The sequence below is a fragment of the Oncorhynchus mykiss genome, chromosome 6, assembly GCF_057628025.1.
Source record: "Oncorhynchus mykiss isolate SJ-2025 chromosome 6, ASM5762802v1, whole genome shotgun sequence".
NCBI lineage: Eukaryota > Metazoa > Chordata > Actinopteri > Salmoniformes > Salmonidae > Oncorhynchus > Oncorhynchus mykiss.
In genome coordinates this window covers 64,370,181-64,396,908 of record NC_143027.1, presented here as the reverse complement: position 1 = coordinate 64,396,908, position 26,728 = coordinate 64,370,181, and the positions used below count along the sequence as shown (strand labels likewise).

The window sequence follows — 26,728 nt, the reverse complement described above, 5'->3', positions numbered from 1 at the left end:
TTCTGTCTCGCTCCTTTTTTCTGTCTCGCTCCTTTTTTCTGTCTCGCTCATTTGCTCTGTCTCGCTCCTTTGCTCTGTTTCCCTCCTTTGCTCTGTCTCGCTCCTTTTTTCTGTCTCGCTCCTTTGCTCTGTCTCGCTCCTTTGCTCTGTCTCGCTCCTTTTTTCTGTCTCGCTCCTTTTCTCTGTCTCGCTCCTTTGCTCTGTTTCCCTCCTTTGCTCTGTCTCGCTCCTTTTTTCTGTCTCGCTCCTTTTTTCTGTCTCGCTCCTTTGCTCTGTCTCGCTCCTTTGCTCTGTCTCGCTCCTTTTTCTGTCTCGCTCCTTCGCTCTCGCTCTTTCGTTCTCGCTCTTCTCCGCTCTTGCTCCATTAATCTCGCTCTGTCTCGTTCCCTCGCTCTGTCTCGTTCCCTCGCTCTGTCTCGTTCCCTCGCTCTGTCTCGTTCCCTCGCTCTCGCTCTTTCGTACTCGTTCTCGCTCCTTCGCTCTCGCTCCTTCGCTCTCGCTCCTCCGCTCTTGCTCCATTAATCTTGCTCTGTCATGCTCTGTCTCGTTCCGTCGCTCTGTTTCGTTCCTTCGCTCTGTCTTTTGTTCGCGCTCTGTCTCGCTCCTTCGCTCTCTCCTTCGCTCGCTCTTTGCCTCGCTCCTTTGCTGTCTCGCTCCTTCGCGCTCTGTCTCGCTCCTTCGCGCTCTGTCTCGCTCCTTCGCGCTCTGTCTCGCTCCTTCGCGCTCTGTCTCGCTCCTTTGCGCTCTGTCTCGCTCCTTCGCGCTCACTCTCTCTCGCTCCTTCGCGCTCACTCTCTCTCACTCCTTCGCTCTCGCTCTGTCTCACTCCTTCGCTCTCGCTCTGTCTCACTCCTTTGCTTTCTCCTTTGCTCGTGCTTTGCCTCGCTCCTTTTTTCTGTGTCGCTCCTTTTTTCTGTCTCGCTCCTTTTTTCTGTCTCGCTCCTTTGCTCTGTCTCGCTCCTTTTTTCTGTCTCGCTCCTTTTTTCTGTCTCGCTCATTTGCTCTGTCTCGCTCCTTTGCTCTGTCTCGCTCCTTTGCTCTGTCTCGCTCCTTTTTTCTGTCTCGCTCCTTTGCTCTGTCTCGCTCCTTTGCTCTGTCTCGCTCCTTTTTTCTGTCTCGCTCCTTTTCTCTGTCTCGCTTCTTTGCTCTGTCTCGCTCCTTTGCTCTGTTTCCCTCCTTTGCTCTGTCTCGCTCCTTTTTTCTGTCTCGCTCCTTTTTTCTGTCTCGCTCCTTTGCTCTGTCTCGCTCCTTTGCTCTGTCTCGCTCCTTTTTTCTGTCTCGCTCCTTTGCTCTTTCTCGCTCCTTTGCTCTGTCTCGCTCCTTTGCTCTGTCTCGCTCCTTTGCTCTGTCTCGCTCCTTTGCTCTGTCTCGCTCCTTTGCGCGCGCTCTCTCTCGCTTCTTTGCGCTCTGTCTCGCTCCTTCGTGTTCTGTCTCGCTCCTTCGCTCTCGCTCTTTCGTTCTCGCTCTTCTCCGCTCTTGCTCCATTAATCTCGCTCTGTCTCGTTCCCTCGCTCTGTCTCGTTCCCTCGCTCTGTCTCGTTCCCTCGCTCTGTCTCGTTCCCTCGCTCTCGCTCTTTCGTACTCGCTCTCGCTCCTTCGCTCTCGCTCCTTCGCTCTCGCTCCTCCGCTCTTGCTCCATTAATCTTGCTCTGTCATGCTCTGTCTCGTTCCGTCGCTCTGTCTCGTTCCGTCGCTCTGTTTCGTTCCTTCGCTCTGTCTTGTTCCTTCGCTCTGTCTCGCTCCTTCGCTCTCGCTCTGTCTCGCTCCTTCATTCGCGCTCTGTCTCGCTCCTTCGCTCTCTCTTTTGTTCGCGCTCTGTCTCGCTCCTTCGCTCTCTCCTTCGCTCGCTCTTTGCCTCGCTCCTTTGCTGTCTCGCTCCTTCGCGCTCTGTCTCGCTCCTTCGCGCTCTGTCTCGCTCCTTCGCGCTCTGTCTCGCTCCTTCGCGCTCTGTCTCGCTCCTTTGCGCTCTGTCTCGCTCCTTCGCGCTCACTCTCTCTCGCTCCTTCGCGCTCACTCTCTCTCACTCCTTCGCTCTCGCTCTGTCTCACTCCTTCGCTCTCGCTCTGTCTCACTCCTTTGCTTTCTCCTTTGCTCGTGCTTTGCCTCGCTCCTTTTTTCTGTGTCGCTCCTTTTTTCTGTCTCGCTCCTTTTTTCTGTCTCGCTCCTTTGCTCTGTCTCGCTCCTTTTTTCTGTCTTGCTCATTTGCTCTGTCTCGCTCCTTTGCTCTGTTTCCCTCCTTTGCTCTGTCTCGCTCCTTTTTTCTGTCTCGCTCCTTTGCTCTGTCTCGCTCCTTTGCTCTGTCTCGCTCCTTTTTTCTGTCTCGCTCCTTTTCTCTGTCTCGCTTCTTTGCTCTGTCTCGCTCCTTTGCTCTGTTTCCCTCCTTTGCTCTGTCTCGCTCCTTTTTTCTGTCTCGCTCCTTTTTTCTGTCTCGCTCCTTTGCTCTGTCTCGCTCCTTTGCTCTGTCTCGCTCCTTTTTTCTGTCTCGCTCCTTTGCTCTTTCTCGCTCCTTTGCTCTGTCTCGCTCCTTTGCTCTGTCTCGCTCCTTTGCTCTGTCTCGCTCCTTTGCGCGCGCTCTCTCTCGCTTCTTTGCGCTCTGTCTCGCTCCTTCGTGCATTGTCTCGCTCCTTCGTGCATTGTCTCGCTCCTTCGCTCTCGCTCTTTCGTTCTCGCTCTTCTCCGCTCTTGCTCCATGAATCTCGCTCTGTCATGCTCTGTCTCGTTCCCTCGCTCTGTCTCGTTCCTTTGCTCTGTCTCGTTCCTTCGCTCTGTCTTGCTCCTTCGCTCTCGCTCTGTCTCGCTCCTTCATTTGCGCTCTGTCTCGCTCCTTCGCTCTCTCTTTCGTTCGCGCTCTGTCTCGCTCCTTCGCTTTCTCCTTCGCTCGCGCTTTGCCTCGCTCCTTTGCTCTGTCTCGCTCCTTTGCTCTGTCTCGCTCATTCGCGCTCTGTCTCGCTCCTTCGCGCTCTGTCTCGCTCCTTCGCGCTCGCTCTCGCTCCTTCGCGCTCGCTCTCGCTCCTTCGCGCTCGCTCTCGCTCCTTCGCGCTCGCTCTCGCTCCTTCGCTCTCGCTCCTTCGCGCTCTGTCACGCTCCTTCGCGCTTTCTCGATCCATGTGCTCTGTCTCGTTCCTTCGCTCTGTCTCGTTCCTTCGCTCTGTCTCGTTCCTTCGCGCTGTCTCGCTCATTCGCTCTGTCTTGCGCCTTCGCCCTGTCTCGCTCCTTCGCGCGCTCTCTCTTTTTTCTGTCTCGCTCCTTTTTTCTGTCTCGCTCCTTTGCTCTGTCTCGTTCCTTTTTTCTGTCTCGCTCCTTTGCTCTGTCTCGCTCCTTTGCTCTGTCTCGCTCCTTTGCTCTGTCTCGCTCCTTTGCTCTGTCTCGCTCCTTTGCTCTGTCTCGCTCCTTTGCTCTGTCTCGCTCCTTTGCTCTGTCTCGCTCCTTTGCTCTGTCTCGCTCCTTTGCTCTGTCTCGCTCCTTTGCTCTGTCTCGCTCCTTTGCTCTGTCTCGCTCCTTTGCTCTCTCGCTCCTTTGCTCTGTCTCGCTCCTTTGCTCTGTCTCGCTCCTTTGCTCTGTCTCGCTCCTTTGCTCTGTCTCGCTCCTTCGCTGTCTCGATCCTTCGCGCTTTATCGCTCCTTCACTCTTTCGCTCTGTCTCGCTCCTTCGCTCGCGCTCTGTCTCGCTCCTTCGCGCTCCTTCGCTCGCGCTCTGTCTCGCTCCTTCGCGCGTGCTCTGTCTCGCTCCTTCGCGCGTGCTCTGTCTCGCTCCTTCGCGCGTGCTCTGTCTCGCTCCTTCGCGCGTGCTCTGTCTCGCTCCTTCGCGCGTGCTCTGTCTCGCTCCTTCGCGCGTGCTCTGTCTCGCTCCTTCGCGCGTGCTCTGTCTCGCTCCTTCGCGCGTGCTGTCTCTCGCGTGCTGTCTCTCGCTCTCTTGCTCCTTCGCTCTCTCCCTCTGTCTTGCTCCTTCGCTCTCTCGCTCCTTCGCTCTGTCTCGCTCCTTCGCTCTGTCTCGCTCCTTCGCTCTGTCTCGCTCCTTCGCTCTGTCTCGCTCCTTCGCTCTGTCTCGCTCCTTCGCTCTGTCTCGCTCCTTCCCTCTGTCTCGCTCCTTCCCTCTGTCTCGCTCCTTCCCTCTGTCTCGCTCCTTTGCTCTCGCTCCTTTGCTCTCGCTCCTTTGCTCTCGCTCCTTCGCTCTCTCCCTCTGTCTTGCTCCTTCGCTCTCTAGCTCCTTCGCTCTCTAGCTCCTTCGCTCTGTCTCGCTCCTTCGCTCTGTCTCGCTCCTTCGCTCTGTCTCGATCCTTCGCGCTTTCTCGCTCCTTCGCTCTGTCTCGCTCCTTCGCTCTGTCTCGCTCCTTTGCTCTGTCTCGCTCCTTTGCTCTGTCTCGCTCCTTTGCTCTGTCTCGCTCCTTCGCTCTGTCTCGCTCCTTTGCTCTGTCTCGCTCCTTTGCTCTGTCTCGCTCCTTTGCTCTGTCTCGCTCCTAAGCTCTGTTTCGCTCCTTCGCTCTGTCTCGCTCCTTCGCTCTGTCTCGCTCCTTCGCTCTGTCTCGCTCCTTCGCTCTGTCTGGCTCCTTCTCTCTGTCTGGCTCCTTCGCTCTGTCTGGCTCCTTCGCTCTGTCTGGCTCCTTCGCTCTGTCTGGCTCCTTCGCTCTGTCTCGCACCTTCGCTCTGTCTCGCTCCTTCGCTCTGTCTCGATCCTTCGCTCTGTCTCGATCCTTCGCGCTTTCTCGCTCCTTCGCTCTGTCTCGCTCCTTTTTTGTCTCGCTCCTTTTCTGTCTCGCTCCTTTTCTGTCTCGCTCCTTTTTTCTGTCTCGCTCCTTTTTTCTGTCTCGCTCCTTCGCTCTGTCTGGCTCCTTCGCTCTGTCTGGCTCCTTCGCTCTGTCTGGCTCCTTCGCTCTGTCTGGCTCCTTCGCTCTGTCTGGCTCCTTCGCTCTGTCTGGCTCCTTCGCTCTGTCTGGCTCCTTCGCTCTGTCTCGCACCTTCGCTCTGTCTCGCTCCTTCGCTCTGTCTCGATCCTTCGCTCTGTTTCGATCCTTCGCGCTTTCTCGCTCCTTCGCTCTGTCTCGCTCCTTTTTTGTCTCGCTCCTTTTCTGTCTCGCTCCTTTTCTGTCTCGCTCCTTTTTTCTGTCTCGCTCCTTTTTTCTGTCTCGCTCCTTCGCTCTGTCTGGCTCCTTCGCTCTGTCTGGCTCCTTCGCTCTGTCTGGCTCCTTCGCTCTGTCTGGCTCCTTCGCTCCTTCCCTCTGTCTCGCTCCTTTGCTCTCGCTCTTTCGCGCTTACTCTTGCTCTGTCTCGCTCATTTGCCCTTGCTCCTTTGCTCTCGCTCTTTCGCGCTTACTCTCGCTCTGTCTCGCTACTTCGCTCTCGCTCCTTTGCTCTCGCTACTTCGCTCTCGCTCCTTTGCTCTCGCTCCTTCGCTCTCGCTCCTCTCTCGCTCCTTCACTCCTTCACTCTCGCTCCTTCTCGCACCTTCGCACTTCCTCCTTCACTCCTTCATTCTTGCTCCTTCGCTCTCTTGCTCTCTCGCTCCTTCGCTCCTTCGCTCTTGCTCTGTCTCGCTCCTTCGCTCTTGCTCCTTTGCTCTCGCGCTGTCTCGCTCCTTTGCTCTCGCGCTGTCTCGCTCCTTTGCTCTCGCGCTGTCTCGCTCCTTTGCTCTCGCTCTGTCTCGCTCCTTTGCTCTCGCTCTGTCTCGCTCCTTCGCTCTCGCTCTGTCTCGCTCCTTCGCTCTCGCTCTGTCTCGCTCCTTCGCTCTCGCTCTGTCTCGCTCCTTCGCTCTCGCTCTGTCTCGCTCCTTCGCTCTCGCTCTGTCTCGCTCCTTCGCTCTCGCTCTGTCTCGCTCCTTCGCTCTCGCTCCTTCGCTCTCGCTCCTTCGCTCTCGCTCCTTCGCTCTTGCTCTGTCTCGCTCCTTCGCTCTTGCTCTGTCTCGCTCCTTCGCTCTTGCTCTGTCTCGCTCCTTCGCTCTTGCTCTGTCTCGCTCCTTCGCTCTCGCTCTGTCTCACTCCTTCGCTCTCGCTCCTTTGCTCTCGCGCTGTCTCGCTCCTTTGCTCTCGCTCTGTCTCGCTCCTTTGCTCTCGCTCTGTCTCGCTCCTTCGCTCTCGCTCTCTCGCTCCTTCGCTCTCGCTCTGTCTCGCTCCTTCGCTCTTGCTCTGTCTCGCTCCTTCGCTCTTGCTCTGTCTCGCTCCTTCGCTCTTGCTCTGTCTCGCTCCTTCGCTCTTGCTCTGTCTCACTCCTTCGCTCTCGCTCCTTTGCTCTCGCTCTGTCTCGCTCCTTTGCTCTCGCTCTGTCTCGCTCCTTTGCTCTCGCTCTGTCTCGCTCCTTCGCTCTCGCTCTGTCTCGCTCCTTCGCTCTCGCTCTGTCTCGCTCCTTCGCTCTCGCTCTGTCTCGCTCCTTCGCTCTCGCTCTGTCTCGCTCCTTCGCTCTCGCTCTGTCTCGCTCCTTCGCTCTCGCTCCTTTGCTCTCTTGCTCTCTCGCTCCTTCACTCTCGCTCTGTCTCGCTCCTTCGCTCTTGCTCTGTCTGGCTCCTTCGCTCTGTCTGGCTCCTTTGCTCTGTCTGGCTCCTTTGCTCTGTCTGGCTCCTTTGCTCTGTCTGGCTCCTTTGCTCTGTCTGGCTCCTTCGCTCTGTCTGGCTCCTTCGCTCTGTCTGGCTCCTTCGCTCTGTCTGGCTCCTTCGCTCTGTCTGGCTCCTTCGCTCTGTCTGGCTCCTTCGCTCTGTCTGGCTCCTTCGCTCTGTCTGGCTCCTTCGCTCTGTCTCGCTCCTTCGCTCTGTCTCGCTCCTTCGCTCTGTCTCGCTCCTTTGCTCTCGCTCCTTTGCTCTCGCTCCTTTGCTCTCGCTCTTTTGCGCTTACTCTTGCTCTGTCTCGCTCATTTGCCCTTGCTCCTTTGCTCTCGCTCTTTCGCGCTTACTCTCGCTCTGTCTCGCTACTTCGCTCTCGCTCTTCTCTCGCTCTGTCTCGCTCCTTCACTCTCGCTCCTTCGCTCTCGCTCTCTCGCTCCTTCACTCCTTCACTCTGGCTCCTTCTCGCACCTTCGCACTTCCTCCTTCACTCCTTCATTCTCGCTCCTTCGCTCTCTTGCTCTGTCTCGCTCCTTCGCTCTTTCTCTGTCTCGCTCCTTCACTCTTGCTCTGTCTCGCTCCTTCGCTCTCGCTCTGTCTCACTCCTTCGCTCTCGCTCCTTTGCTCTCGCGCTGTCTCGCTCCTTTGCTCTCACTCTGTCTCGCTCCTTTGCTCTTGCTCTGTCTCGCTCCTTCGCTCTCGCTCTGTCTCGCTCCTTCGCTCTCGCTCCTTCGCTCTCGCTCCTTCGCTCTCGCTCCTTCGCTCTCGCTCCTTCGCTCTCGCTCTGTCTCGCTCCTTCGCTCTCGCTCTGTCTCGCTCCTTCGCTCTCGCTCTGTCTCGCTCCTTCGCTCTCTTGCTCTCTCGCTCCTTCGCTCTCTCTTGCTCCTTCGCTCTCGCTCTGTCTCGCTCCTTCGCTCTCGCTCTGTCTCGCTCCTTCGCTCTCGCTCTGTCTCGCTCCTTCGCTCTCGCTCTGTCTCGCTCCTTCGCTCTCGCTCTGTCTCGCTCCTTCGCTCTCGCTCTGTCTCGCTCCTTCGCTCTCGCTCTGTCTCGCTCCTTCGCTCTCGCTCTGTCTCGCTCCTTCGCTCTCGCTCTGTCTCGCTCCTTCGCTCTCGCTCTGTCTCGCTCTTTCGCTCTCGCTCTGTCTCACTCCTTCGCTCTCGCTCCTTCGCTCTCGCTCTGTCTCGCTCATTCGCTCTCTTGCTCTCTCGCTCCTTCGCTCTTGCTCTGTCTCGCTCCTTCGCTCTCTTGCTCTCTCGCTCCTTCGCTCTCTTGCTCTCTCGCTCCTTCGCTCTCTTGCTCTCTCGCTATTTCGCTCGCGCTCTGTCTCGCTCCTTCGCTCGCGCTCTGTCTCGCTCCTTCGCTCGCGCTCTGTCTCGCTCCTTCGCTCGCGCTCTGTCTCGCTCCTTCGCTCGCGCTCTGTCTCGCTCCTTCGCTCGCGCTCTGTCTCGCTCCTTCGCTCTCGCTCTGTCTCGCTCCTTTGCTCTCGCTCTGTCTCGCTCCTTTGCTCTCGCTCTGTCTCGCTCCTTTGCTCTCGCTCTGTCTCGCTCCTTTGCTCTCGCTCTGTCTCGCTCCTTTGCTCTCGCTCTGTCTCGCTCCTTTGCTCTCGCTCTGTCTCGCTCCTTTGCTCTCGCTCTGTCTCGCTCCTTTGCTCTCGCTCTGTCTCGCTCCTTCGCTCTTGCTCTGTCTCCTTTTCTCTCGCTCCTTTTCTCTCCCGTCCTTCTGTCTACTGGCACTGTCTCCATCAGTACAAATTGAATCTGGAGTGGAGACAAAACATGATTGTTCTTGTCTTTGTACAGTGACAGAACGGTTGTATTGAATCTGAAACAATTCTTAGAGCTGGATTGAGAAGGAAATGTAGCTAGACTCCTCCTTCTCTCAGTCATGAGACAACAGGATCTCCTATGGTATGAAGGGCATTGCTTACCCTCTTGGGCCCTCTCAATGAGGAAATAGTAAAAAGTAAAGTCATCTCTGTTATCTTATGATGCATAACTTCTTCTCGAGGAAAGGCACATTTACTGTTTCTAATCAGCTTCATGACTCATCTTTTCAGGAAGCTGTGATGCGTCACCTCTTGGAAACAGTCAGGATACCAAATTCCTCCATTGTCACAGGACAGTCCTTGATGGTGATAAATGTGCCTTTCAGATCGAGCCACCCTCTTCGTTCAAAGTGATCAAATGCTTTTGCCTTAATTGAATTGCCCTGTTTGCATTACATGTGAGTGTATCAGTGCTTCACCCAGAGGGGACGGCGGATTTTCAGTCTTCACTCTGCACAAATGGACCCTGAATAGCTATGGAAGGTTATTAATGTGCAGGGGGACAACCAGACAGCCATTCAGACCAGGCTCTTTTTTACGGAACAAAAAAACGCTTTATGCAGAGAGAATAGACCCCGACCTGAACCACACATCTTTTGATCCATGCTATTGTTCAGGAGAAGCACTGGCTGGTCAAATCATCAATACTTCCAGTGATATTTGCCACTCTAGTCCTTCCCTTTCATCTGTCCTGAGGCTTCATGTCTCAAATATTGCCTGGATAAAGGTCAGCCATCATTCAGCAGCTACGGCTGTGTTTGCTGGGGCCACATCCTTTGCTGTGTGTCCACAGGAATTCAGACAACAGGAGAGGAAAATGTCATTACACAAGGAGCGTGATAATCAGATGGCAAGGGCTCTCTGCACCTCCTCTGAGAGATTTAACGCCGATGGTACACTGTGTAAAAGGTTTAACCTGTTTCACAAAAAGTTTCTCTGTGTGCTCAAAGGTGCAAGAACCATTTTCTTTAACAGGGGTTTTGTTGGAATACAGCGAGAGAATCTAAGTTGGGATTCATGAGAGTTTGGCTCCTCCCCTTCCTGACAGGAAACTGGGAGCTTCCTGTGTCTCAGCAGGAAGTGCAAGAAGTCAGTGGAGTCTTTCATCTACACACCCACAGGACTGGTAGCCCAGCCCACTCTACAGACACACAACACACACACCTAAACCGGTGAAATGTGAAAACTGCACTCTAGTAAGCACATTCGTTGTCATACATGCTCGCCATGAATCAAAAGCACATGCTTCCTGGCACACAAAGCTTCCTTAGTACTGCGTTCTGCTACTACTTGTATTTATATCAAAAATAATTTCCTCTCTGCTACTTGAGACCTTCTTGCAGTGAAATGTGGTTTATACATTTATGGAATGAGAGAACATAGTTCGGATTACATGGGTCAATAGTTAGAACCACAACTGTACATGCCACTCTGCTCTGATTAGGAACATTAGATATTATGCCATCTCACCAGTATGGAATTCATTGCATCCCCCGAAGAAAATAAATGAACGAGATAATATGAGTGAGGGAGAAAGGGAGACGTCAGGTAGAAGAATGTGTTAGTAAGCAGCTCTGAGCGGGATGGGTCTTGTCAGCCCTCCCCTGGCACACTGTGGGAGGAGAAATGGGGAGGGCGTGTGTGTGTGTGCACCAAGATTGAGCAAGTATGTGTGATTGCATGTGTGTTTGCCTTTCCAGCTGTGTGTGTGGTTGTAGTGGGGTTGTTTGACCGGGAGCTTGGCCAGCTGAGAATAGATGCCCAGACCTACTGGTGAGGAATCCAAAACACCCCCTCCATCTGCCACTCCTCTCATTCACTGAATACCAGGCGAGTAGCAGATACAGCCTGCCTCTCTGAGGTCAGGACAACAGGGCAATGGCATGGTATTTTAGAACCCTCTAATGGAAGGGTTTATCATGTGTGTGTGTGTATTTAGGGTTAGTTTATTATGATATGATATGGTGTGTAGTATCATGGCATGTGGTATTCTGTTCGTATCATGACGTAGGCAGCAGGCAGCTTCAATCAAAATGTGCATTCCCTTACTCAACCACCGTACTCTCTCAACCAAAACTCTATTCATCCTGTCTTTCTTTTGGTTCTGCTTGTATCTACATTTTGTGAAAGGCAGTTTGGCACAGATGGAGACATTCCTGTTGAAGTGAAGGAGTGGGCCAAACCACATGCAGGATGATTGTACTGCTGCTACAAGCAGTGGGAGAGGGAGAGAGACCTGGTTGGGTACCTAACTCCTGTCAGTTTACCATCTCTTTTCCCAAAGTCTTGTGATTAGTCTCTGCATCATTGTTGACTGCAGTTCCAGTCCATTCCTGATCGGCTCCAACTACTGCTCTCCTCCCTGACTACTCTACATGTTCAGTCTCAATGACAGGTTTACACCGCAATGAGACGATCGATTCTGATTCAGTTTGTAAGGTCAGCGTTCTCCGGAGAGTACTTTTTCTAACAGCTGTGCATATTTACCACAGTGACATCTGCAGTGGCTGAGAGAGACCGGTTAGGGAAGTGTGTGTTACTGACAGCGTACAGAAGTAGGATGACTTCCATTGAGGTGAAGGGAAATACTGTTCACGAACAGAACGGGTCCTGACCCATGACGCTACCTGATCCTACCCATGAATGGCATCACTAACAACCTCCATGATATCGTTGACGTTACATCTCCGCATCGGTTGTGTCCCGTTCTTCCCATCTCCCTCAGTGTTTTTCCGCATTGTAAATAATGGATGGGATGGAGGTTATTCACTCAGCATCGTTCATGTTTATTGGGTTCCTGTTTTATTGGTTTGGGATTCATTGGTCCTCTAAGGGGGCTGATTTTCCTGACACCCTGTGACTCAGAACTCCTGATGGTAATGGATGTGGCGGATGTTAATGAGGGTGCCGAGTGACACTGCCTTTCCAAAAACAACGGGCCAGCAGAGCAGAACAGAGTCGACCCGACCTAAATGGCCCATACTTTCACTAGTGGTGCTTTTGGGGGAGCTGGGAATGGCTGAGCTCTCCATGCCAAGCTCCAGCCTGCTGGTGTAGTGTGGAGGACAAAGCCCATGTGGCAGCCATGGTGTCCAGCCAGCTAGGCAGAGAGGCATTATAAAATACACAAGCATGGGGTTTAACAGCCTGGCAGGCAGACCTGTTAATACTATAGCTTCTGCACTCTGTTAGCTCATTATTACAGCCTTGGTAGGATTTATATGATACTAGAAGAAAGTTATGCTTTTTGACATGAGATCCTATCACACAATGGATAAAAACATGTTTTTGCTAAGGCTCAGCTCCGTGATTAACAGTGCCTTTGTGAATGTAAACCTGCTCTGCTTTACATAGCCTCTATTAATAGATTTCTATTTAATAGAGGAAATGAAGAGTAAGATCCTATTTCCAAGCAGAGCTATGACTTTCTGGGCTGCTGAATTAAATATGCTAATGCTAACGACTTTTTCATTTGGGGCTCAGATTGGCATGGCGGTGACGAGAAGTGACTTGACCCTGGTCACAGAGGAATAAGACAAATCTTCAACTATAATCCCTGTCATTTGGGCTGTACAGTACTCAAGCCCATCAATCAACTACCTCTGGACTGCTCCTGCACTTATAATGTATATTGAACTATACAAACATGCATTATGTCACACCAACTACAACAGTATAGTGAAGGGTTAGGTCTAGCCTATACTATTTAATTGGGTAAAAGTCAAGTTAAATGTTCATATTTACGTAGGACTTGCCTTGTATTTGTTGGTTGATGACTTTTGTTTACAAGAAGAGCCCATTCTGTGCATAGAGAACCCTCGGGAGCGATTTAGCATTTTGTTTACACTCCTTGACTTTTGCTTTGTGTTTTACTCATTAAGGGAAATGAGCTCTCTTTTATGTTCTCATTCCGACAATATGTAAATAGCGTGAATATGTAAGTGGGAGGAGGAAGGAGGTTCATCTGGGGGTTAGGCATCCTTTATGAACTTGACTGACATGTTGTTGGCTCTTTTTGAATTCAGTTGTAGTCTACCGTCACTTCTCAATCACCATTCCCAAGCTGATTTACAAACAAACTGAGTCACTGTGTTCTGGTCTCTCACCAAGGAGAACAATAACAAAAATCTTATTAATTCTTGAGTGACTGTCAGGAGTCCTGAATTGCTTTCACTACTTTTCAAAAGAAAAAACATTCCTCCTTTTAATTGTTTTTGTTTGGTTTGCTCCACAGGAGGGAGTTGCACAACAGTAACTGATGAATTAATTTTCCCCCACGCAATCTAAAAGCCCTAAAGCTCTCTGATTTATTATCAACATCAGTCAGTGATTTTCTTGTAGCTTCTTATCCTCTGTGATTACAATGTCTTTATCTTACTTGTGTGGCATCGTTTGGTTTATGCTGGGACCACTCTTATTTGCCTTCTATAATTGTCTGAGTGTTTGATGGTACAAATGTACCAGACCCGTGAATCACCTGTGTACTGTAGTCCTGGTTGAGACTTTATCCTCTGTCAAGTGCAATCAGGCTGGGCTGAGATGAGTAGCTGGGCCCTGGCTCCCCCATCCTCCCCCCAGGCCAGGCCTGATCTAATGGGAGCAGAAGGGGACAACAACACCACCTCCACCACCACTGGGTCCAGATAAAAGACAGGCCCTTGTCGGCCGCCAAAATAACATGGAGAGGCATTTGACTGGCAGCATGTTATCTATCATTTATAAAGATGAAGGTGGTATGGTTCACTGTTGATGGAGAGGTACCAAAGCTATAATCTAGAACAGACCGATACAGAACCCTAGGAATAGTATCAGGGGTTATCTGTGAGTCTACGGTAATGTTTTGTTTAATACCGGGAAGGGCAAAGGAGATCACATCATGATGGAAACACAGCAAGAAGCTTACCGTGGTTATCCACCTCCACAGTATTTAAATGACCTGCTGAAGGTCGACTCAGCCTAGAGTGAGGTCATTGGCTGAATGGCTGGCTGTGTAACTATTTGTATTGTCAGAGAACTCTGTTAATCCATGTTCCCCTGAGGGCTTCCATGTCCTGTATCAATCTACAGGGGAAGTATTGGTAAACAAGTCTCACTGTTGACTTGTTGTTTACTAAGAGCCTTTTCCAATAAATGGGAGGGATCAATACCATGCATTGTGTTGACCAGTGTTTATATCTGCCTCCAGGGTTCTGCTGCTCCTGTTTTCTGGTTCATTGTGGGCCTAAATGTTGAAGTGGGCTATGTTCAGTAGGTAAAATGGAAGAAAAAGCTCTGAAACTAACAGAAATTCTGTTACGAACATTAAAACGTTTTGCTAGGGTGTGGCCTAATGAGCAAGACACCGGTGTTACTTTTCTGATTTGTTACAATTCGGTTCTAAAGTTGTTGTGGACAATGAGTGTGATAGCATGAGAAATAGCATTCAGAAATGGCATGAATGGAGGCGTGGCAGTGGTCTATTTTCATCTCATGTGGTGTGTATGGGCCATTATATCTGAGGTACCTAATTATTACAGCTGACTGGAGGTCAGTCTTGTTCTGTTGTCACGAGAAAGGTGGTGGTGTGGTTCCGTTCCTCCTGTTGCCACGGGTACTAGCAGCGGGTGTGTGATTGTGAGAGTGTAAAGAGTGGCAGCGCTTCTACACTGAGAGACAGGCAGCCTGAGGAGGACAACACTGTCAATCTCTGTCTGTCCGCTCGCCACAGTACCGAGGTGATGAAGCTTAATCTCCAACAGATTTCTCCACTGCTCCCTGCTTTGTTGTGCTGGAGGCAGAGATTATCGGATTAACGCGCAATAAGGAGAAAGATATTTAATTTGCCAATTGCTAAAGAATAGCCATTTCCTGGCAACAGCCAGAGACCAGGATAGAGAGAGAGACTCCCATTTAGAGTCCAGCTGGGGTTTGGGTTAATTTGGCTATGAACGATGCAGATGATTGTCAAAGGAAGTCGTTAGAGATTGGGGCTAGAAGAGACCTCTTCCTCACCCACCCACTCTTTCTCTTTTTGGGGGGAGGGGCTGACGGTCTGCTGCTGGAGACCCGGCCATCACCACTAATGGGCTGTTGACCCCCAGCAGGGGGCGGCGGGAGGGGCAGGTCGAGTGGCTATTTATCACAGCAATGTCCACGTGTCATCATCTGGCCTCTCCTCCTCTGGCTGATCCCAGGGAAAGATTAGCAAACAAAACCACATCTGGCCTTCACACTGCTCTTATCCAATGGCTACTCCTCTGCCACTCTCCTCTACTCTGCTCCCTTGTCCCACCCCAGCCTTCTCACAGGAGCTGAACTCTGGGTGCACTCTCCTCTAATCCTGAGCCAGTCTTATCTCAGCTCAGGAACAATAGACACACAGAGAGAGCAGCAGGCAGCCCCTGCAGCTATTCAGAATGGAGAATTTTACAAAATGACTCCAGCTACTGTAGAGCCCAAAGTGTGGTGTCAGGCAGGCTGCCTCAGTGCTCAGACTGGTTGTCACTGACTCTATAAATCCTGGTTTCTCAATCCCTGTAAACCCGCCTGGCATCAAAATGTAATCCATTTTTGATGTGGATGAGGCAAGTAAAATCAACAGCAATGAACCCAATGAAAACAAGTCAGGGTACCACAGTACATGCTACTGTTTTGTCCATAGCGTGATGAACAGTACAGTCTATCTGGCGGTTGTATGCCTGCGGGCTGGTCGGGGACCCGAAAATAAATAATTACAAATCATTTGTAGACTGCAAATTGACCATAATAATCCCAAACAGATATAATATTTGACTAAAACATAATCGTATCAAACTGCTTACATTTGTATGCAATCATATGTGTGTCTCTATGCGTGGGAATACTTGGGAACAGATTTCCAAAATTAAATTCACTTGGACTTGAATTCCTGGTGTTTAGTCTTTTATGTCCAACAATGTAAAAAAAAAAAAAAAAAAGTTTTTTTTGTCATTTGCTCAGAATACATGAGGGGGGGTGAAACCACGACCCGTAGGACACCAGTAGGGGAGCCCTGATGTAGGTAGACTAAACAGGGCACCTTTCCAAGCCCAGGATCCCATCCATCTCATGTTAATGAGCCTTCACCACAGTCCTAACGAGCTGTAGTCGCTGCTGTGCCCCGTGTAGGAATCAATGCTGCTGTCTGTGCTGTGGCCGGAGACTGGACAGTCATTTGCATAAAGGGGGCTAGGGAGACTGTTAAACAGACCATGGAGGCATCAGTAGATCCGTTCTGTTCTGTTGTCTTCCCCACCATGCAGCTCTGTACTTCTGACATTCACCATCCCATGCTTAACCCCAGATTGAGCTAATTACTGATTGATGCCATTGCTTCGTAATAAGACTAACAATCCTTTCATTGTAATTGGACGCTTCATTTTGGCTTGTCTGTATTGTGTTGGGGATTTGACCTGACGGTGGTTTCTGTTGCTGCTGGATGGATTGTGATGTTAGGATTTTAGATGAGAAACAGTGCAGCAGATTACAGCAGTGTGTTACGTTGGACAGTCAGTGCTGTGTGAACCCTCCTGGGTTTTATTTGTCCTCTGATGTATTTGGTGAATTAACAGTTTGAGGGTACACAACAGTCTATAAATACAAATAAAGGTTCCTTAGGGATTACAAATGGCTGTTTTCATGCCTTTGTAGGATGATATAGTATGTCTTGTACTTTTAGGATATGAAAGAAACTTCACTTTTACCTCAGTAAGCACTCCGTTGTATGCGCTGGGAGAGATGTTTTGTCTTTGGGCCAACTTAGTAGAAGAGACAGTAGCCTGATATTGCTTTAAAAACCAAAGTAATTCCGCATTTGTTTTCATCAGTGTTGTGTTGAGCCTTCAGGTGACGGCTGCTCATGTACTGGTGGAACACCGTGAGTCCTTCACTGTTTTTCTCTTTCTCTCCAACTTGGTCTCTCTCTTTCTCCCCCCCACCCCCCCTGTCATTTTCTTCTCTGTGTACATCTCCAGGCCAGTGAATCCATATGCATGTCAGTGCGTTCAGGGAGAAGACATCTCCTCCTCAGCATCTCTTACCTTCCCCCTGGCCAGCCTGGGAAGCAGAAAAATAAACACACGTACACACTCGCAAAAAAAGAGAGGGTATTATCTGTGACTGCCTGTGCCATTCTTCATTTAACCCACATTCAAATGACCGTGTTATGATTTGTTTTCCCCACCAGCACCCTATAAGGATCATGGTATGTTACCAGCTGTGGTTAAGCCAAAGGTTCATTATAGGCATAATGTGTCATCATCCTGAATGCCTATATCCTATCTGTGAGTAAACAGTTGACTCTAGCTAAGCAGTTCTCTGTCCAAAACTGTCATTGCCAAGTGAAGATTCCATAATATTCCGGCTGAAACACGAATGGCCACGGCTTCCAGTTGCAGCAAGGCATGTTTACAAGGAAGCAAACAGCACAACGAAAGAGCAGCAAGACCCAAAATACTCACTCCTCTACAGGCCAATAATGAACAGGACGCTTGATTCAAACTGCCTCCAGCCTTCCCAAAAGTGTGTCTGAGGCGCTGGCAGGGGCTCTGAGTAGGCTACCCACCACAAGCTTGGCACAGTTTGAGTGAGGAGCAGAGGGAGCATGGACAGCATGGCTGCTTTTGTTCCTTCTGCAGGAGGCAGATAAAGGAGACACACTAGCTGAGTGGTAGACGGACAGAGACACACTAGCTGAGTGGTAGACGGACAGAGACACACTAGCTGAGTGGTAGACGGACAGAGACACACTAGCTGAGTGGTAGACGGACAGAGACACACTAGCTGAGTGGTAGACGGACAGAGACACACTAGCTGAGTGGGAGACGGACAGAGACACACTAGCTGAGTGGGAGACGGACAGAAACACACTAGCTGAGTGGTAGACGGACAGAGACACTAGCAGAGTGGTAGACGGACAGAGACACACTAGCAGAGTGGTAGACGGACAGAGACACTAGCAGAGTTGTAGACGGACAGAGACACACTAGCTGAGTGGTAGACGGACAGAGACACTAGCTGAGTGGTAGACGGACAGAGACACTAGCAGAGTGGTAGACGGACAGAGACACACTAGCAGAGTGGTAGACGGACAGAGACACACTAGCTGAGTGGTAGACGGACAGAGACACACTAGCTGAGTGGTAGACGGACAGAGACACACTAGCAGAGTGGTAGACGGACAGAGACACACTAGCTGAGTGGTAGACGGACAGAGACACACTAGCTGAGTGGTAGACGGACAGAGACACACACACACACACATTGACTGGTAGACGGACAGAGACACACACACACACACACATTGACTGGTAGACGGACACAGACACACACACACACATTGACTGGTAGACGGACAGAGACACACACACACATTGACTGGTAGACGGACAGAGACACACACACACATTGACTGGTAGACGGACAGAGACACACACACACACATTGACTGGTAGACGGACAGAGACACACACACACACATTGACTGGTAGACGGACAGAGACACACACACACACACACATTGACTGGTAGACGGACAGAGACACACACACACACATTGACTGGTAGACGGACAGAGACACACACACACACATTGACTGGTAGACGGACAGAGACACACACACACACATTGACTGGTAGACGGACAGAGACACACACACACACATTGACTGAAAGATGGACACACACACACACACACACACACACACACACACACACTGACTGATAGACCGACAGAGAGACACACATACACATTGCCAGAAAGACCGGCCGAGACACACACATTGACTGGCAGATGAACACACACGCACACACATTGACTGAAATAACGACAGAGATGCACACACATTGCATGAAAGACCGACAGACACACACACACACACACATTGCATGAAAGACCGACAGACACACACCCACACACACACATTGACTGAAAGACCGACAGACACACACACACACACACACACACACATTGCCGGAAAGACCGACAGAGACACACACACACATTGACTGGTAGACGGACAGAGACACACACACACATTGACTGGTAGACGGACAGAGACACACACACACACATTGACTGGTAGACGGACAGAGACACACACACACACATTGACTGGTAGACGGACAGAGACACACACACACACATTGACTGGTAGATGGACAGAGACACACACACACATTGACTGGTAGACGGACAGAGACACACACACACACATTGACTGGTAGACGGACAGAGACACACACACACACATTGACTGGTAGACGGACAGAAACACACACACACACATTGACTGAAAGACGGACACACACACACACACACACACACACACACACACTGACTGATAGACCGACAGAGAGACACACATACACATTGCCAGAAAGACCGGCCGAGACACACACATTGACTGGCAGATGAACACACACGCACACACATTGACTGAAATAACGACAGAGATGCACACACATTGACTGAAATAACGACAGAGATGCACACACATTGCATGAAAGACCGACAGACACACACCCACACACACACATTGACTGAAAGACCGACAGACACACACACACACACACATTGCCGGAAAGACCGACAGAGACCCACACACACACACACACACACACATTGACTTGTAGACCGACAGAGACACACACACACACACACACACATTGACTGGTAGACCGACCGACACACACACACACACACACACATTGACTGGTAGACCGACCGACACACACACACACACACACACACACACATTGACTGAAAGACCGACAGAGACACACATGCACCCACATTGACTGAAAGACCGACAGAGACACACATGTACCCACATTGACTGATAGACCGACAGGCACCGATGGAGCAGTGACTCACAGCTTATCGATTTCAGAAGCGTTTCCAAATTTGGAATCAAGAAGAAAATACATTTTGAAATATTGAATATATTTCTGCTTCTCTGAGAGACACGAACAAAGATGCATGGTAATTTCCCCCTTTTCTTTTTCATTTGTAGACTGCTACATTTTCGACTCCAATTCCACTCTTTCTTTTGTACTGATTACATGTCTAGCAAGTGTTCCTATTGTATCCCAAGGGCAGTGAAGTGTAGAGAAGTGACCACCTACATAAAGAGGTCCTTTAAAACCGAGAGGGGCTGGCCACAGAGGTCACACTTCTTCACACAATATGATATGGAATATTATGTAGTTGGCTGTTGCAAGTTGATTGAAGTTCAAGTCGTGCTCATTTGTGACATGTCTGATTTCGCTGAGCACGTTGAAAAGCAGCCTTGTGGAGAGATTCATGGAGATATACATTATAAACTGGGTGGTCGAGCCCTGAATGCTGATTTGGCTGACAGGTATATCAGACCGTATGACAAAGACAATGTATCATTTGCAGTAATTCCACATCATGAGAGATATATGAAATTATAGTCAAATTGGTATAACATTATAAGCGTTGTAATGCATTGCCTCTTCAACTGAACCCTTGTACCCCCCCCCCCCCCCCTGCCCATGTTCCCTCCATATCATTCCAGTCTCAGGTTCCATTCCATCCAGACTGACTCCATTATGTGCCTATTCTCTATGGGGTCTGGGGAACAAAAGGCAGTGAGACCTCCTAGCACAGCCCTGCTCACAGCAGTGTGCCGACATGGGTCAGGGAGCATACACCTCCAATTGTCAGCCAGCTCTCAGCCTGACACACAATACCTCTGGGTGACACACAGATAACTCAAAGCCCTCGGTGCCACTGCCGGCACTTGATAGTCCGCTACTCTGCTCCGCATTCACAGCTAGGCCACGTCAATATGAAAAACTGAAATTAAACTGGGTAGAAAATCCGCTGGCTACGGTTAGATAGAGACACGTCTTGGCACGGGAGCTTTGTTAATCAACCTCTCTCTCGCTGTCTCTTTGTCACTAAACAAGCTCGACTGAATGCTTTGTTACAGGTGGCCAGTCTTCAATAGCCTTCCTTCGCATTCATAAGCAGCTGAACGCCAAGACTTGACTGAAATAATGGCTTGTTGGGAAGAGAAAGCCGTTTCCTCCCAGCTCCATACGTCTTGCTTTAAAACAACCGGAGTTGGCTACAATATGTCTGTTACTCTGGTACCACTTTCATCTTGACTAGCCTCTTCAATGGGGGACAGCAGAATCTTGCTTAGTGAAGACTGTCTGCTGACCTAACAATACTCATCCCCATGCGTACTGAATAGTATCGGCTTGCTCTGGAATATCAGACAATTAAAGCAATGAACACACTGTGCAATGTAACTAGTGGGTAGTACAGCATACATCCTAGTCTAGGCGGTGTACTATCAGACTTCTTTATGGATGATTCTTTGGAGAAGCCGAAAGACTAAATCCTTGAAGCATGGTTACTTCCGCTCCATTGTTTTCCAGGGGTGTAAAGTCAATCACATTTAATCCCTCACTTGTGCAGAGAAATCCCCTCAATTGAGTCCAGATAGACTGTTATAGACTGTGCCCTTCCAAGCGCTTCATAGCAGCAAATCCTCTCTGGAGCTATAGGAGTGGGCGGTCCAGGCAGTAGTCAGCCAATAGTCACCCAGAGATTATTGGCTGTTTGCTCTTTCCTTTTTTATGTGATGATATGATGCCCTGGTTCTTTGAGAAAAAGATGCTGTGGTAGCTAGCTTTCTAAAATCCTCTCCTGTCTAATGTATTCATGGCCTCAGGTTGGAGAGAGAGTGGAGGGAAGGGGGGTGGGGGTGCGGTGGGGAGGTGATGGGTCAGGTCTCCTGGTTGCCAGGCTGGTTTAAGATAATAGCTTTGATTTAATCCAGAGCAGCGTCCTCGCTCCCACAAGCTCCCACCCGTTCCCCACGTACAGCCATGCTAATATGCCCAGAGGGTTCCTCCTTCAGTAAGTTGAAGAGGAGCCTCCTTGGATTTATGACGAGCAATATCTTGATCTCTTTCCAATAGAATGAATCCCTTTATTTCACGAACCAGAGACGATAGAGAAAGGAAGGAAGATTCTGCTATCTCACCCTCCACCCTCTCTCCCTCTCGCTCCATATGTCACTAGCTCTGAACCTGAGTTGAGACATTTAACCAACCTTTGACCTTAGCATTTAGTTGTCTGTGCAGTCAGCAGTGCATGGTTATTAATCTCCCTGAGTTAGATGTGTCCTCTGTTCTCCTTAGTGAGTTCGCTACACAGCAACTTGTCCTCTAGTCTAGTCAGTTTACTACTGGGTGAATGTAGGGTGTCAAAGGTCAATTCTGGACTACCTAGTAGTGAGAGTGGTCTCAGACCGACAGGAGGAGGTCAGGAGGAAGTGCCATCTGGAGTGGAACTCTCACATCCCGGGAGGAGAAGGGGAGTGGGGGTGTGGTGGCTGACCCCTGACCCTGAGCGGAGGCAGTGATGTCAGAGGGCAGAGGTAGCTATGCTCCAGCTGTGTAACAACTTGTAGCTCTGTTCCACCATCAAGCTAATCACGGTAATATAAATAGACAGATGTTACCCCTCCCAGCTCACAAAGCATGCCTCAACAAGGATGAAGGGAGGGGGGAAGAGGGAAAGAAGGAAGGCGAGAGGGAGGTGGGAGGGATGCAGTCCTGCTGGGAAAGCACTGAGGCAACATGTCAGAAGGCTCCTGCTGGTTTCCGCAGCCCCCCTCCCAACCCCACGCAGAGTAGTCGTAAGCCTTGTTCATGGGCCTGGTGGGGAGTCTTAATACCCCTTCGGCAGTTTATCCAAGGCAGCACGCTCCCAATTAAAGGGTCCTTCAAGTAAGATTTACTCCCCACCAAACCCCTAAACATTACACTCCCCCATCCTCCCTCAGTCCTCTGGCAGCCACCTCTCCTTCCCACTTTTCTCCTTCCTCCCTTTCCTTTCCTTTCTATCGCTGTTGATTCTTCTGGCAGGAGGTGGGCACTCATCGCTCTAGGATCTCACAATGCCAAGACTTTTAACTGTGAGATCAAAGAGGGTGAGAGTTTGCCTAGCGCACGATTACATTGGAGATTTCTGGCAACCCCCACCGGGTAGCTCCATTAGGCTCCGTGCTTTTCTCATTTTTCCGCAAGAGCTCCCCTGGGCTGCAAGGCAATTATGCAGTGGTGTGGCATAGTATTTCATTCTCCTCACATTGTGTTACTCTATGATGGAGTTTGCTGCTAACAGCTTCATACGGCCCAAGAGGAAGGGAGCTGGTTGCTAACGTCGTCCTGCTACTGGAAAGACATGGAGATGGGATGAGAGGGGGGGGGTAAGAGAGAGGAGGGAGACTTCTCAAGGGCATGATGGGCTGCTCTCTTTACTCACTGGATAGGTGGGAACACTATTCAGCACTGCATAGAATTTGCATTTATACCCTGCCTTATGTCATTCATAAATGTCTCAGAGAGCGAGGGAAAGATACAGAGAGGAATGGAGAATGTCGAGAGTAATGGAGTGGCGCTAAGAGGGTGAGGGTGAGGGAGGGATATATAGGTGAGAAGATGGGGAAGGGCGTTCTCCTGTCGTTCTGTTCCGTGGTGTGTGTGGTGCCCCAGGCGAGGCTGTTTATAGCTTTGGTGATGATGACGCCGCTCTGCAGACAGCCAGCCAGTCAGTCAGGCAGGCTACGCCGTGCACAGTCACAGGTGCTGAGGCCCCCAGGCTTCTCTCCTCTCTCTTCCTCTCCAAACGCTGTCAGCTCATCATCAGCTAGAGCAGGCTTTCATCACACCCAGCTCCCAACATGCACACAGGAGGCCCTGCTACACCTCCTATAGCTCTAAACCTGGAGCTACTGCTACTCACTATGGGTCATAGTCTGAGACTAGAGCTTTAACATTATGAAGCCAGAGGGTGATCAACATACACAGACACCTATTAGGGCTGGGCGGTATACTGTATTTTACTATATATTGATGCACGGACCGGTTTGGGTTTTTAGTTTACCTTCTATAACAGTATTTTAAGGAGACTGAAAAGATTTAGCATGGGTCCTCCAGATCCTCAAAAGGTTCTACAGCTGCACCATCGAGAGCATCCTGACTGCCTGGTATGGCAACTGCTCGGCCTCTGACCGCAAGGCACTACATAGGGTAGTGCGAACGGCCCAGTACATCACTGGGGCCAAGCTTCCTGCCATCCAGGACCTCTATACCAGGCGGTGTCAGAAGAAGAAGGCAAATTGTCAAAGACTCCAGCCACCTTATTCATAGACTGTTCTCTCTGCTACCACACGGCAAGCGGTACTGGAGAGCCAAGTCTAGGTCCAAGAGGCTTCTAAACAGCTTCTACCCCCAAGCCATAAGACTCCTGAACATTTAATCAAATGGCTACCCAGACTATTCACATTGCCCCTCTCTGTTGTCATCGATGTATAGTCACTTTAATTAACTCTACCTACATGTACATACTACCTCAACTAACAGGTGCCCCCACACATTGACTCTGTACCGGCACCCCCCTATATATTGTTATTTTTTTACTGCTCCTCTTTAATTACTTTAGTATACGAATAAGAGAAAAGTAACATCTTTTTTGAAACTGCACTGTCGGTTAGGGGCTCGTAAGTAAACATTTCACTGTAAGGTCTACTACACCTGTTGTATTTGGCGCATGTGACTAATCAAATTTGATTTGAATGTTTGGTTTGTTAAATGTGATACGCCAGTGTGTAACGTCCATTTTAATAGTTTACTCTTCTACTTGGGTCATCCATCTCTGCACTCTCCACGCCGCGTTCCACGCACACCTAGTACCACCCCGCCACTCAAGGAGCGGTTTTGTTGTTGTTTGACCACGATACACTTTCGTTCAGTCTGCATGGTCAATGCTGCACATGCAACCATGTTGTTTACAATAGGATCTTAATATAAATCCACAAGCGTTTTATAATTACAATATTAGTTTGTATTTTCATAGCAAGTAAATTAAGCTAAATCGTGTTAGCCACTAATGCTAATTGCTAGTTAGCTGGGTAGTACTGAGTCGGAGCAAATGTAGCTAGCTAATAAAGTCTGATACAAGTGCTGGTGGAGGCCTAAATCCATCATGTTGTTTGTGCAACAGTATCTTCTAAATCAAAGAGGAAAAGGCGAAGCATGAATATGTTGGCTATATGAATAAAGATTGAATGTAGCCAAAGATTATAGGGTCCCCTAGGAAACACGGAACACTTTGGTTACTACCCTGTCACAATAACTCGTCCATGGCATTTTCATTCGTTGTCATGTCAAACAACACTGTATTCAAAGTGGCCACAATTATTTATTCTAACTATAGAATTACAATAAACATTTCCATGATTCCAAAAGTTCACCCAAGTGTTTTGAACTAAATTGCAATTGCAACATTTGGTTAAAAATAAGGCTTACTATTTTTGCCCATATCGTGGCAGTGTGGAAATGATCTCAAATGAGTGCAGGAAATTATTTTAGGTTGAAGTTTAATTGAAAAGAATAAAAGTCAGAATGGAGACAGACCCATTGAAATAATTTAGAATATATGTGTTGCCTCCCTAGGGTCACGCACTACTCATAAAGAACATTTTCAACTTTTCTTAATCAAAAACAGAAAATACCATCAAAAAAATTGAAAAATACCATATGATATGATACATGGATACATGGCCATATCACCCAGCCCTAATACTTATAGACCTGCCTCCATCACACATAGGCATCTGTAGCTGCCTCTCCTGATCATGTGTGTGCTGCTTGGCTATGCTAATCCCTGTTAGCAGGTATAGAGTTTGATTAGGATCCACACCTCAATAATTAACATGGCTGTTGGTGTCCCATGTTTGGTTCTTCTCCCTCTCCTGGGTCTCAGGGGGTAGGTATGTAAAGAGACAGCTGGATCTCACTGCCCAAGGATAGCTGGATTTAGCCTACATTGGAACATGGCTGTCTTAGTGTTTGTTGTATGTAGAGAAAATGATATTTTGGAAGTAAAACTGCTGATGAAAACTGTTGGTTGGATTGTTAACATAAATATTCACATATACAGTCCCTTCCTATCGTTTTACCTTTACATCCACATTGACAGTCTATTAAATCTAACCCTCCTCTCCCTCTTCTCTTTTGCCAGAGATCCGCGGTGGCCGGGGGCCTAAGGAGGGGTCACTGAGATCGCTGCCCCTGTACGACACGCCCTACGAGCCAGCTGAGAACGGAGGGGACTCGGACGGCGAGCGTCCCCGCTGCCCCAGAGAGAGTCGGCTACCGCAGGACGACGAGAGGCCCCCGGAGGAGTACGACCAGCCCTGGGAGTGGAAGAAAGAGCGCATCTCCAAGGCTTTCGCAGGTACGAGAGCACGTATGTAACACTCCTCTCCTCCTGCTCTACGTCCCCTACATTACTGTCACTCTGTGTCTGTTCTGCTGTCCCTCTCCATCCCACTAATTGACCAGGTACCCTTTTCCAGCACTAACCAATGTGATTACTGCTTCTTTCGTGGTTTCCGGGTATCTTATCTTCAGAAAGACATTGTTAATTTTAAGTTCCTTCCCCCTCGTGAAGCATAACATCAAGTTCATTTGCAGGTGCCTTTTTCTGGGTGTCTGTCTAGTCTTTGGCATTTATTGTCATGAATCTTGCCCTGGAGGCAGCTCTGCAGAGTGTGGCTGTGCCAGCTAGTGACCAAAGTCATACCATCTGATTTTAAACATAACCCTAACCTTTCCTCTAACCTTAACTAAAATGTCCAGTTGACAGTGTGGTTAAGACCAAAAAGCTCATTCCAGTTTTCATACATTTTTACAATATATCCAATTTGGACTTTGCAGCTGTACCCTCTAGCAGAAATCGATCAGTTCCAGGGGAAGATTCATGACAATAAACGTCAACCTGCAGCTTGGGAGAGACCTATGGTGTATGGTAGTTAGGGGAGCATGACTGTGTTTGTGTGTTCTCATGCGTTCATATACAGTATACACTACATATACAAAAGTATGTGGACAGTCTTTCAAATGAGTGGATTTGGCTATTTCAGCCACACCCGTTGCTGACCGGTGTATAAAATCGAGCACACCGCCATGCAATTTCCATAGACAAACATTGGCAATAGGAATGGCCTTCTTGAAGATCACCTAAGATCACCATGCGCAATGCCAAGAGTCGGCGCAGTGGAAATGCGTTCTCTGGAGTGATGAATCACGCTTCACCATCTGGCAGTCCAACGGAGGAATCTGGGTTTGGAGAATGCTACGATAAGGCTTCCTGTCCGAATGCATAGTGCCAACTGTAAGGTTCCAGTCAAGAGAAATCTGAACACTATAGCACACAATGACATTCTAGTCAATTCTGTGCTTTTGGGGGAGGCCCTTTCCTGTTTCAGTGTGACAAAGCCACCGTGCACAAAGCAAGGTCCATACAGAAATGGTTTGTCGAGATCGGTGTGG

The 26,728-nt window shown here is 49.6% G+C and overlaps 2 protein-coding genes across 6 annotated transcripts in view; one reads left to right on the top strand and one right to left on the bottom strand.

Moving 5' to 3' along the window:
- Positions 1–26,728, top strand: part of LOC110526338 (SH2 domain-containing adapter protein F) — a 131,130-nt gene that overhangs the window by 73,380 nt on the left and 31,022 nt on the right. For 4 of the 5 annotated variants that reach the window (XM_036980692.2, XM_090238549.1, XM_036980691.2 and 1 more), the window contains exon 3: positions 25,416–25,631. In XM_036980692.2, the coding sequence (XP_036836587.1) occupies positions 25,416–25,631 (216 nt within the window). Of the gene's footprint in view, positions 1–25,415; positions 25,644–26,728 lie in introns of all 5 variants that reach the window. The other variant, XM_090238550.1, reaches the window with a different exon arrangement.
- Positions 995–11,088, bottom strand: LOC149983040 (uncharacterized). The gene is made up of 3 exons (XM_090239228.1): positions 10,988–11,088; positions 2,983–3,052; positions 995–1,681 (listed from the first exon to the last, which is right to left on the bottom strand). The coding sequence occupies exons 1-3, from the start codon at positions 11,086–11,088 to the stop codon at positions 995–997; spliced, it is 858 nt and encodes a 285-aa protein (XP_090095354.1).